At 42.6% G+C, this 13,806-nt stretch overlaps 1 protein-coding gene across 1 annotated transcript in view; it reads right to left on the reverse strand.

Moving 5' to 3' along the window:
• CNNM1 (cyclin and CBS domain divalent metal cation transport mediator 1) overlaps positions 1-13,806 on the reverse strand; it is a 69,890-nt gene that overhangs the window by 12,794 nt on the left and 43,290 nt on the right. The window contains 1 exon segment of the mRNA XM_078150931.1: positions 9,333-9,522. Within this exon segment, the coding sequence (XP_078007057.1) occupies positions 9,333-9,522 (190 nt within the window).

Below are 13,806 nucleotides of genomic sequence, written 5' to 3' on the forward strand. Positions count from 1 at the left end.
CTGTGAGTCACTGGCTGATTTCCTGCTGTCTCCATCTCTGGCTGAGACCTCCTGTCAGGCCAGAGCCCCAGCCTCATCCCTGAGCAAACATAGGCTCTGGGAGTCTCTAATTGCACAAGTCCTGGTTAGGGAAAAGTTGAATCACTTTCCTGTTCAACAAATTTGGAACAACTGTTTCTAAGGATAATGTTCAGATATTTTGAATGTGCATGACTTTGCTAGCAAGCAAAGCTTCAGGGAAACACAAGGAAGACCTTTCCCTATACCCACAGCTGCCTGAGTGGGTAGCGATACTCTAGGCCCAGAATCCTCCCCAGACTCTACAGCCACACCACATGCCTTTCCCTGACTTCTTCATTTGGGTTCATAGAACAACTGAAATTAGGAAACAGTGCAGAATGACTGGACGGGGCCCAAGGTCAAGGGAGGGGGCCAGGGCACAACAAAGATTAGAGCTGAAGGTGCCCCATTAGCCACAGTCACTTCCAGGTTATACATGGATCCCCTGTTCCGTAGAGCTGAATTTTCAGCCCTTACCACCAATTTTGCCATTCCTTTCTTCTCTTCTGCTTGTATTGTATTTGCTCAGACCCAAACCCTTGAAAAGGGCAGCTAGGTAGCAGAGTGGATAGGAAGACCTGAATTCAAATTTGGCCTCAGACCCTTAGTAGCTGCATGACCCTGGACAAGTCACTTACCCCTGCTTGCCTCAGTTTCCTCATCTGTAAAATGAACTGGAGAAAGAAATGGCAAACCGGTCCAGTATCTTTGCCAAGAAGACCCCAAATGGGTTCTAAAAAAAAGTCAGACACTACTGAACAGCAGCAATAAACTCTTGAGAAAGGAACACACAAGGTGGGAAGGCCATCCATGGCCTTTAATCAATTCAACACGGCCACAGGAAGAACAATGAATACTTTGGGAAGCATCTTTTATGAGACAATGGGAGGCAGCATGGTGCATGAAAAGAGCTCTGGATTTGGACCAGTGAACCTCAGTTCAAATCCCCACTGTACCAGGTGGTATGCTCAGTATGACTTCAATAAAATTACTTCATCTTTCTGGGCCTCACTTTCCTCATCTGCAAAATGGGAGGGGAGTAGACTTGTTGGCCTCAAAGGTCTCTAGCAGCTCTAAATCTCTGCTCCTACGAATTCTTCCTAGGGAAATGCAGTGAATCTCCTTGGACCTCAGTGACTTCATCTCTAAAACAGGAGGCTTGGTCCAGAACTCTAGATAATCTCCAAGGGTCTTTCTAGCTCCCCAAGTCTGATACTTGGGGGTAAATAAATCTGCATGCAATGTTTTTGCACCTGCAATGAGATCATAGGAGCCTTAATTTAGATCTGGAAAAAATCTCAGAGGCCATCTCATTCAGTCCCCTCATTTAACTGATGAGGAAACTGAGACTAGGGAGTTGAAGTGACTTGTCTAAGGTCACACAGGTAGTAGGAAGTGTCAGCAGCAGGCTTTGAACCAAGGTCTTTTGATGTTAGAAGCAGTGCTCTTTTCTACTATACTATATCAGGGTAAAAGGATGCTTTGTAAACAGGTTTAAATTTTTCAACTCTGGTGAAATCTCTTATCAAAGAATAGCAGAGATGAAAGGGACGTCAAGAATCGTCTATCTCAACCCCGCCATTTTACAGAGAAGGCAACTGAGAAGCCAAGCGACTTGCCAACAGTTGAACAGCTATATATGTAAACAGTAACAATGTGGCTAGGTGGTCCAGTGGATAGAGTGTCGGGCCTGGAATCAGAAAGCCTCATCTTCATGAGTTCAAATCCAGCCTTACTAACTTACTTACTAACTGTGTGACCCTGGGAAAGTCACTTCACCCTGTTTGCCTCAGTGTCTTCATCTGTAAAATGAGCTGGAGAAGGTGAGTTATATTTTTATAGCCCTTTTCCAAAATGCTTCATATGCTTTATCTCAGGTATGTTGACTTGTAGGTCAGCATTCTTTCCCCTCTACTGTATCACCTTCCTTGGTCTTTACCAATTTGTATTCCCCCCACTCCTTTTCTCTTTGTTATTTTCTGTTTATTCTTATTGAAACAAAGGCTATTTTTACGTGGGATACTTTAGGAAAGCCTAGAAGGACCTCTTCACTCAAAACAGCTGCCAAACTCATTATTCCTCTATCAGAAAAGGCCATACTCTTCCACAGAGCTTGTAGCCTTGTGAAGGATACAGATACAGTGGCAAGGGAGAAATGGAGTTGATGCCCACCTAGCCAGCCAGAGCAGACAAATCAGCTCTCTGAAACATACTGGCTGTGTGACCCTGGGCAAGTCACTTAACCTCTCAGTGTTTTGGGAAACTCTCTAAGACTCTGCTTTGCAGAGAAGGTGCCAGCTTGCACTGGTAGAAGGAGTTCCCTCCCCTGGGAGTTCCGTATACCAATGGAATCATAGGTCCCTTCTCTGTCTCTACTAATTATGCCACGAGGCCTTAACAGATTAGTTGGAATTTAGGGTTAAGGAACTGAAAGCCTCTTCTAAAATGTTACCAAGTGGGACACAGGACTAGTAATTTTGATGTCAAGAAGGCCCGGTCTAGAGACATTTGGAGCCTGGAGTCCTATGGAGGACTCGAGTGGAGCACCAAAGCAGGGCACCCTGACCAAAAGAGGCAGCCTGTGCATCTAGAAGATAAAAGGATGATGAAGACAAGTCTTCCTTACTTTAATTCAGCTCAAAAAATATGATTGACTATCTACGATGTTCAATCTTCAAAATTCACCAAGACCTCCAAAAGTGGGACAGACTTTCAGGGAAAGCTGGCATTCATATTTGGGGGACCCTGATAGATCTGGGAATGTGGTTCCCCCTACCGGGTGAGCACCACCACTCAGATAATTATTAGGAGGTGGAATACCAGAATTTAACAGCTGGTCATCCCTATGTCCTTTTGTACTGGACTCTTTCTGGTACCTTTACTATTCCTTTCCCAGTAAAAGCATCCAAGGTGTGGCTGTCCATGCTACCAACCTACCTGGCCACATCAGGCTGCCCTCCATAATCCCACTTAGGTAGCCTTTCTCAACCTCTTTAGGGGAGGTGACTCAAACGAGACTCAGTGCTCCAACTACTGCTTTATAGTGTTGGGGTCACCTTCACCTGGTTGGCACCTCTGGACATCTATAAGACAGAAAAGAAGTCTGGTACACGGGCATTGGACCAAAGCTCATAATCAAAACTTGCTTCCAAAATGGAACCAACTGATTTCTCCACTTTCCACAAGTGAAGAAGCCTTTCCCTGGTGCCTCCCTGAAGTGCATAATTTAAAGTACATTTCCTGACCACTAGATTGCCAAACTAAGTATGGTTCAATTTTAGTCTTCGTTCAAAAAAATGACAAACTTTTAATTTGGACCAGGCTTACAAACAACGGGGGGGGAGGAGAACAGCTAGCTCTGGGTCCTGCTATTTATGTAGCTCAAGTATTGTTTTTTTTCTCTTTCTACTTTATAATGGTCAAACCAAAGTTAAGCAATTAAATCTGAACTACTCTTCCTGTGAGGCCTAGATGTCTAAATTGTCAATGACACGCTATGATTAGGGTAGAGTTTTTAGAGGGAGGAGTGGTGTCCCTTTTCATAATACCATGGATGTGGGGGGAAGGGTGACGGCATGCTGGTGGAGGTGGGGGGAGGCTTTTGAAAGGTAAATGCTTGATGGAGAAAATGAAGAAAAAGGGAAGACAAGAAAGAAGAGTAAGGGGAAGAGATGAGGGGGGAAAAAAAGGAGAGCTGGAAGAGGGGAGGGAAGGAAAAGGAAGGAAAGAGGAGAAGAGGGGAAAGGAGGAGAGGTAGTGAAGGGGAGAGGAGGGGACAACAGGACATAAAGGACTTGTATAAGACCTTGTTCAGGGCTGGGACTGACCAATAGATGTGATTGGTTATACAGGCAGGGTGGGGCAGGGGGACCTTGGAGATTACTGCTGCAAAGTGTTTTTTTCCCAGAGTTACCCAACCAGGCTTTCCCACCCCAATTTATTTCCAACAAACAGAAACAGTTCCTGCTTCCTTTTCTCTTTCCACAGAAGCAAATAGTAACTAAGCAAACCATTGCATTTTGTTGGGGGCTACAGGACTGCTGTTATTTCGCAACTAATAACAACAAAGAGGAATTTTCAGGAAATTTAGTTTGACAGCTAGAAAGACCAGAGACTAATCTTAAATCTTTGGAAAAAATAATCTTATTAAGCTTGAATACCTTCTTTATATTGTCTGTTAGCATATAACTTTAAGGTTGCAGCTTTCAAGGTGTTTAATCAGCCCTATAATATAATAAATATATTATATATTGATATATAATCAAATAGACACTACATTGTAAATAATAATAAGTAGTAAATAAATACACCCTGTAATAAAAACACACCCTACAATATTAAGTCTTCTTATACTAGGTGGTGATAAAATGATAAGTTTAAGGTCCTATGGTTTAAACACAAGAGTTTTTTTTATTTGTTTGTTTTCTTTTTTTGGCTAGGCAAACATACCTTTTATCCCTTTTTTCATAAATAATATATCTCTTCATCAAAAGACCTAAACAGCAGTAACCAATAGGCAATTAAAGATATAAAGCAGGGATTGGCAAACGGAGTGTGCGTATGTGTGTTTATGTATACACATATGTACATGTGTAGTATATAATACAATAAAACTTTATTCAAAAATATAAAAACCATTCTGAGCTCAGAGGTTGTACAGAAAGAGGCTGGGGGTCAGATTTGGTGTTTGCACCATAGTCTGCCCACCCCTGAAAACTATAGAGCTATCTTTTAAAATTATATAAATATCTAAGTGCTCTTTTGTAAATTACTCGTTAATCTTCAACTCAATCACAGCTTAATCTAATGGTATTCTTTGTCCCAGGCAAGGATCTTGCCCCTTCCAGGGGCACCATTGGGACTTCTGGGCATTTGGGTATCATGAGTCCTTGCAGCTAGCTCTCTTAGCAATTCACTATGGCCATCCCAGCTTACAGAATCATTCTGGGGACCACCCTCTTTCACTCTCTTCTGCTGTCATTATTCACAGGTTCTCTCAGAGTCCTCATTCCTCCCTTCTACGGGGAAAAGGAAGAGAAATGAAGGAGCCACCTAGAGATGGAAGCAATGTTCTGTTTCATCCCTAAGGGAGAATAAAAAGCACAGTCTCCAGCACACAGTAAGTGCTTAATAAATACTTGTTGATATGACTTGACTAAAACATCCTTTCATCCAATGGTTACTGCCTGTGGTAGCTGCTTGCCAGATAGAACTTGAATCTACCAAAAGGTAATATTTTTTGGCAATAGTATGAGCTCACAAGCTACTTTCTTTTGCAAAGCATTATTATAAATCTCATAATAAAATAGAGCATTTCAAATGAAACATTTAAACAAGGTTTTTGAATGCAGATGTAACTGGTCTCTGCTTTTCTAAGTTCCTACACACGTGATACTTTGTCTTAGATTCCTCAGTGGAAGAAAATGTTTTAGTTATCTAGCTATGTATGTGCAGTGGAAGGGTGGCCCTAAGATTTGAAAAGAGGACAATGACCTTCATTATGGGCCTATGACTCAGTAAACATGGATTCTATTCTATCAGAGCTCTTCCAATACTTCACTTGTCTTAAGTAAAGTTAATAAAGGTAAACTGAAGTACATACTCTCAGCAAAATCAGTTTATTACAGTGATGCATAGAACTGTTAACAAAGCAGGTCAGACTGATCACCTTAACTGATCACCTCAATAAAGCCAGCAACCCCAATGAGAAGGAAGGAGCCCTCTTCATTGACACACAAGAAAGAAGGGGTCTTAGTAGTTATGGAACATTATGACTGGCCATGGGCTGGCATTCAGGTGAGGCTAATCACACCCCTCTCTGACAATTAAGAAATGTTCATTGTTTTTAGGGTACCCATCTGCATCTTGCAAACTTTGCTAGGGGATCAGAACTACCAGACTTACTGTCTCCTAGGAAGAGATAAAATCTCCCCTAAATTCATAAGGACTGTCAAGGACAGAGGACATATCTTTTGGGGATGGTACCAAGCTAACTTGTGGAGCTTAAAGATGACAATCAGATATTCTAACAGTATCCCTAGGGCTACTGGTGTGAGATAAAAACTTTTCTTTTAATTATATTTTTAAACTAACTCAAGGAAAGTTGAATTCTTGAGCTTAACTCAAGAATACAGCAATGCGGCTTTAGGCAGATGTAGACTCAGTTATAAAATTAATACATCATAGAATCAATTATATTGTAGAATCAAGACAAGCAGAAACTCAAGGTGATATTAATTTTGATCTTTTCCTACTAAAGATACCTGGGCTTTTTGTACTTCCATTTCATTGTCTGCAAAATGAGACTTATGCCAATACTACCTTCCTTCCCACCCTTCTTTGCATGCTACAGGTGAGGGCTCGAGGTAATATGCATAGGCCTTTCAAAAATTCACTAAGAAAGACACTTAGCTAAGAGTTATTTTTAGATTCTCTGGTTAGCATTTTTTTCCTAAGGATCCATAGTGTCTCCCCATGATGGACCTTATGGATCAAGTCACTGTACTTGCTGCTCTTTGAGGAACCACTGAATTCCTACTCCCCACTTCATGTTGCTCAAGACACCTCTTGGCTTACAGTACCAAGTGCACACCCAAAAATGTCTCCACAAACATAGGATGCTCTACTCCAAGCGGCAGCCAAACTCTACCATGATCACCTCCTGATCACCAACAATGGTGAAGGAGGGAAAAATGGACAAAACCCTCAAATAATCCAAAGACTTCTTGCCTTTGCTCCCAACTTCCCTTGCTGCCAAAACTTTTACCATCACTGCTAACAAATAAAAAGAATTGGCAACTCAGATCTTAGCATCTTTCATTTCTCTTATTCAACTCTGATGAAGGTTTGTATTAACAGTGAAATGGTTCCAGGGTGGAGAGGACAGTTTTGGAGAATTACCTCATGAAAAAGCAGATGCATTATGTAATTCAATTAAATCTGTAATTTTTAAGTGCTTTCATGTCTATATGCTAGCTTCCACACCCACTTTTTGAGGGTCTCAATGGTTGAAGCAATGGTGTGATGGAAATAGCACTGGTTTGGGAGTCTGAGGTCCTGGGTTCAGTTTCCAGCTCTCCTTCCTGCTAGTTGCCTGATTGCAGACAAGTCGTTTTATTTACCCTTCTGGGTCTCAGTTTCCTCACCAGTAAAATGACTGGCTTGGATTAGATGACCAGCTCTAAGTCGATGTTCCTTCGTTCTGCTACATGTACCTTGTTTGTTTTCATAATACTCCTCCTCTAACCTTCCCCCATACACAATGTAGTTTGAATAACTGATTGTGGTTTTAATATGATGTTTCCCAGGTGCCCAGAGACATGCCCAAGAGACCACTCTCCTTTGTAAAACATTAGATATTGTCCCTTTGCTGCAACAGTGCAAGGATATTTTTTTCTTCTCTGTGATTCCAAAATGCCTCCTTTGAAACCCTAGTATGGTGAGCACAGTAGTGAAGGCTACCATGTAAGTGAGCACCCTTGAGATAATCTGTTGCTCTCAGCCAAACTGGTTCAAAAGGGCAGCCAGGCACAGTGATAATGATGTTACTGTTGCTGCTGCTGCTAGCCAAAATAACTTGTATTTATAAAGCACTTTGCAGTTGCAAAGGGCTTTGACATCATTAGCTCATTTGATTCTCACGATAACCCTGGCAGCCAGCTGGCAAAAATCTTCAGTATGCTGAAGAGAAAGTAATGGCCAGGAAAGGTTAAGTGGTTTGCCCTAGGATAGATGGCTAATAAAGAGGCTAGAGCCTTCCTTTCTAAGGTTATTTTCCATCTCTCTGAATGTAACTTTTATGTTATTTATTTATTACCGAATTATTTACATACTCTCTCCCATACTCAGTTGTAAGATCCTTGAGGGCAAGGACTATTTGTGCCTTTCTTCAGATCACCAGTGCTTAGCATGGTATTTGGCACATGGCAAGTGCTTAATAAATGTTCATTGATCGATTGATTGATAGTGGATCCAAGGTTCAAGCTCAGATCTTCAGATTCCAGTGCTTTTCGCCCTACACTATGCCCAGATCAGCAAGAGATTTTAAGCAATTTGCAGAATATAAGTGCAAGGAAGTTGAGGGGGGTGGGGAAGGTGTTGGGGGAAGAAGGAGAAGGAGAAGGGACTAGGAGGAGAAAAAGGATATTTACTGAGAAGTTTTTATGTCAACACCAACTTAAATAAAGGACATGATAAGCCTTGTTTTTCTCTAATTATACACATAGCTGTGTGGTAATCTGTTTTGTGTGACATTTGAAGAATACTTTTCCCCCATCATATCCTGCTGACGTGGAGTAATATAGGATAATAAAAAAGGTTTTTGGGCAAATATAGTCAACTTCTTTTTTAGGTTATAAATCTTAAGCCATTCTGATTGTGAAATCATAATACCTTCTCTTCCATACACATGGCCCCAAAAGCATCTGCTTTTATTATTATTATTGATATTATTATGGTTATTTTGTCCAGATTTGTTATTTAATTGGTATAGGTATTAAATATATATAAGATCCTTGAGGGCAGGGACTATTTTTGCCTTTCTTCAGATTCCCAGTGCTTAGCATGGTACTTGGCACATACTAAGTGCTTAATAAATGTTTGTTCATTGATTGATTGATAGTGGATCCAAGATTCAAGCTCATATTCAATATTTAACTGGCATATTTAAATTGGTTTTCCAGTGGGGAACCTTCCTTTGTCAATGCGTGTCAACACCTACTCTGCAACTTACAGTCTTAGAGAGTTACCTATGACCCAAGGAAGTTAATGACTTGTCATGGGTCATACAGGTTGTATATATTAGAGACATAACTCAAACCCAGATCTTCCTGATGCTAAAGCTGGCCTTCTATCACATGGCCTCTCTTTAAATTTATAATATCGAAGGAACACACACAAGCAAAACCAAACCATGTTGACTGTGCAACCAAAAGTTTGGAATTCTGTTGTCCCCCAGGAAAAAACTGTTTTATCTTGCTCTGTGCCTCAGTTTCTCCATGTGGAAGAAAGAGAAAAGAGACCTACCTTATGAGAATGCTGCTGGGTTAAACATGAGGAATAATGAAGGTTAATGAAAAAATGTCTTCATGAAGATCAGAAAATGACCACCTCCTAGCTCATTGCTGGAATGTGGATTGCTTCTCTGACACTTATTGACTACTGTAGGGTAACACAGCCTAGGGGGCGATCCTTCACTGCTGGATTGTCCTCTCTGGCTCTGGGCAGCTGCCTAGCCTCGTGGGGTCTGTGCAAAGTGGAGGGGGCCAGGCGACAGGAATGGAAAGCCCTCCTGGAGGGTTACCTTCACAAACTGCACATCACTGAGGATGTGGACTGAGTAGTCAGGCGTGTAGAGGCTGTTGCTGCTGTACAGCTGGGTGGTGCTGCCCCCATAGTCACTGCGCTCTCGGTTTGGAGACTCAGAGCGGTTCAACCCACTGCAGCGAGAAGGGGATCGGTTTACTGCAGATATTGACAAAGGAGGAGAAAGAGGAGGAAGAAGAGGAGAGGGTGAAGGAAGAAGGGGGAGAAAAGATGGAGGTGGGGTAGGGTGGAGGGAAAGGGGTGGAAAATGGAAAAGAGACAAAGAGAGGCGTTTACTGAGTACCTCTGGACTTTTAAGCAATGGTCACACTGGGTAGTGCTAATATGCCCCTTGTACTTTCCAATCTTGGGGGAAGTGTCAGATTAGTTATACAAGGGGTCAATAGCCTTAGAGAGGAATCTCCTGACACAAACAACTGAATGGGTAAATATTCTTTTCCTTTTTTCATGCTCCTTTCCTTTACAACTTCTAATTTTATTTTTTTAGGCAATTGGGGTTAAGTGACTTGCCCAGGATCACACAGCTAGTAAGTGTCAAGTGTTTGATCTGAGGCCAGATTTGAACTTCAGGACCGGTACTCTCTCCACTACACCACCTAGCTGCCCCTACAGCTTCTAAAGAGAAGAAGTTGGGGCATTTTGTCAGGAAGGATGCTTAGGCTGTCCACAGGACTGCAACCATCCTTTGCTGGTTTCATGTAGCTGCAAAGAAGGACCAGAATAAGAAGATGAAAGACCGTACTGGGAGTGCTAATTGCCTTACAGGACCAAGCAATTTATTTATTAACTGGAATGAATCTTATACCAAGTGCGGCACTGAGGTTCTCACAGACCCATCATTCCCAGCATACAGGATTGCCAACTTCCCAGTGACTGATCATTTGGTTATGGTTACCCACAGGCCTCCTGTTCTAATCGCCTGGTTTCACTGGCTCCTAACTTTCCAGAAGATCTCCATAAGTTTCCTATGCAAAGATGAGTTTGTTGGGGGTGGGGGATAGGCACTGGACCTGTGATCTCACCAGTATAGGGAATTCCTTGGTATAGAAACCTCATGGACCAATACCAGTCAGCACCATCTGTACAACTTCTAAGACAGAAAGCTGCCTAGAGAGCTGAGAACTTAAGTGATATGCCCAGGATCATGCAGTCAATATGTTGTCAGGTGCAGGACTTGAACTCAGGTCTTGGCTCTAAGACCAACTCTCTACCCACTAGTTACACTGCCTCTCTTGCTGGGGAACTCCAAGAAAAAGGGGCAGCAGGGTGGCCCAGTGAATAGAGCACATGACTTGGAGTCTGGGTGACCTGTGTTCCAATCTTGCCTCAGACCCTTACTAACTGTGTGACCCTAGGCAAGTCACTTAATCCTGATTGCCTCCAAAAACCAAAAACAAACAAAAAAATAAAGGAAAAGAAAATATAGTCAGTTGGTTTCAAAACTAGCTTCTTTGATCTAAGTCTTCATTGTACTTACCATCGCAAAGTCACCCAGAAGATGACAATAATTATAATACCTAGCATTTATGTATCATTTTAAGGTTTGCAAAATACTTTACAAATATCTCATTTACTGTCTCATGAGATAGGTAGGTGCCATTATTATTCCCATTTCATAGGAGATGAACCTGTGGCAGTCAGAGGTAAAGTGATTTGCCCAGGGTCATACAGCTAGTAAGTGTCTGAGGCAAAACTGGAACTTGGATCACTCAGAATCTAAGCCGTGTTCTATCCATTGCCCCTTCTATAGGGTTGACTTCTGCAGGTGGCTCTCAGATTTCCTCAACTATGAACTTTTACAAATATTACCCTGATGCCTCAAGATAACACAGAGGTGACCCTGATTTCTCCAAGGCTAGGCGAGCAGAGCACAAGCTCTGACTACGCACCTGCTGAAGGCTCTGCCGTCCAAGGCCCAGACTATTTGACTTAAGGGAATCTCGTCACCAGAAAGTTGGCCACAACCAATCTAGTTTTTTAGCCATAGATACTTAGGAGGACTGTCTACTGTGGCGAAAGAGGGCTTACAATCTGCCTCAGTAGGGACCTCATGAAAGTGCTGACGTGTAAAGCAAACCACACAAGGTACAGACAAGCCTTTCCCCATTTCCATCTGAAGTCTATCCTTGAGCTCTCCCCAAAGGACTGTCAAGGAGGAGGGGGCAGCAGCTAATGGTAGCACTTACAATGAGGGGCATTTATAATGTGGACGAAGGAGCAGAGCAATCAGAATCTTGTGGACTCTGGTTCTAGCTGTATTGATGAGAATTCTTGGGGAATTTAATTCCTGTACTCCAACCCACCAAACTATGAGTGAGGGTGGTCATCATCCAATTAAAATGTATATTGTATTGAGCACCTACCATGTATAGGGGTTAGCCCCTTGATGAAAAGGATTTGAATCCATTTGACAAAACATGCACCAGAAATAATAGTAAAGTGCAGTCTGAGTCCCTTTCTTAACCACACTTTTACACTCACTAACTGAGACACATGTCATTTAAAGGCATCAGCTCTAAAGGCTTGGACCCAATGGAAAATAAGCAGGTCATTCTCCTAATAGCCAAGAGGATCTAGAGTAAATATCTTGGGGCAAAACTGGGTTCCTACAGCCATGAGGGCTTCAGGGCCTGAATGGTTCATGGGTAAAGACCTAGGATTTCCCTGAGATGTGACTTAGAAACTTCCAAAGAGGGCTGTCCCTGGCAATCAGGAAATTATCACGGGCCTTTGTTATTGTCATGTCCAACTCTTTGTGACTCTATTTGGGGTTTTCTTGGCAAAGATACTGGATTGGTTTGCCATTTTCTTCCCCTTCTCATTTTACAGATGAGGAAACTGAGGCAAACAGGGTGAAGTGACCCACCTAGGGTCACACAGCTCATAAGTGTCTGAGGCCCTATTTGAACTCAGGAAGATGAGTCTTCCTGACTCCAGGCCCAGCACTCTGTGCACTATGGCGCCACGTATCTGCACGGTCACTGGCCTAGGAGCTTGGATGAAGGTCAGTCCTGTAAATATTTCCCAGACCTTAATGGATTTTTCTCTCTCACTGGATGAAGGTAAGCTAGATGTTTCTTCTAAGGCTTAATTTCCTCTCCCTATCTCCCACTTCCTCCTCTTGTAATCCTTGATTTCCTTCAAGACTCAGCTAGAACACCACCTAATGCATGGAAGCTTTTCTGTTGGCTGTTAGAGCCTTCCCCTCCAAGATTACCTGGCAGCTGCTTTGTATACACCTCTAAATGGGCAGAGGCAGCAGGGTTTAGTGAAGAGAGGGCTGGCTTTGAAGCCAGAGAAACTTGGCACAACCTCGCACTGGTCTACGCTCACTCTAAGGCTACTAAGTGTCAGAGGAGGTGCTGATTTTCCTTAGCAGGGGGAGTTCCTCATCTGGGAGTACCTATACTAGCGAAATCATTTCTGTCCTTGTACCTCCAGCATCTAACACAGTGCTTGGAATATAATAGGTACTTATTAATAAGAGCTAGAAAATACATACATATGTAAACACATGTATATATGTATATGTGTGTGTATGTTCTTATTTGATCTCACAACTGCCCTGTGAGGTAGGGCTATTATTATCCCCATTTTATAGATGAGGAAACTGAGTCCAAAAGAGGTTGTGTCTTGCCCAAGGTTACACAGCTAGTAAAGGTTTGAGGCAGGATTCAAACTCATTTCCCTGGCTCCAAGTAGCTGCCTAATATATGAGAGGCTCATCACCAGACTTGAAGAAGGGTAATGATGTGTTCAGCCACAACAGCTGTTAACAACCATCTACAGAATTATGGAGGAGCCACCAGCCGCCCCAGAGGAAATCCCCCAAACCAATGATATCCTGCTCCCCAAAGGGCTGGGTACAACTACTTCTCACCTGCTTAACTTAGTGATGATTGTAAGGACTGAGGAGAAAGCAGCTCATTGGTTGTTAAGAACCCTTTTAGATTTAATTAGATTCAGAGCTCAAAAGGTCACTCAGGTAGGAAGTGCCTGAGATAGTATTTGAACCTGGATCCTCTGACTTGGAAGTCAGTATTCTTTCCACTGTCCCATGCCGCCTCTCTAATAAGAGAGGGGACTGGGATGTCGGAGGGCATTTTCAAGGATGACACCAAAATCACAGCTCGTATTAATGGCAGAGGCATTCAGCAGAAAAAACATTTACTGCTTCATTTTCTTCTCTGCTCCCCAGTCGAGACTGGTTCAACAAGGACCCGTGTTTATGTCTCCCCCTAACTCAGTCTAGTGTAATTGTGGAAAGCAGGGCAGTGTGTCCGGGAGAAGCCTCTCTTTCAGGGTGGTATCTGGATCTAAAACACTAGGCTCAGCTGAAGGGTCCTGACCCCAACTGATATGTACACAGCCAATGAGGAAGGAGGGTGTGTTAGGGTCAGCGCCTTCAGAAACCCCTCCATC

This window comes from Phascolarctos cinereus, unplaced genomic scaffold (genome assembly GCF_003287225.1).
Source record: "Phascolarctos cinereus isolate Bilbo 61053 unplaced genomic scaffold, phaCin_HiC Scaffold_3;HRSCAF=262, whole genome shotgun sequence".
NCBI lineage: Eukaryota > Metazoa > Chordata > Mammalia > Diprotodontia > Phascolarctidae > Phascolarctos > Phascolarctos cinereus.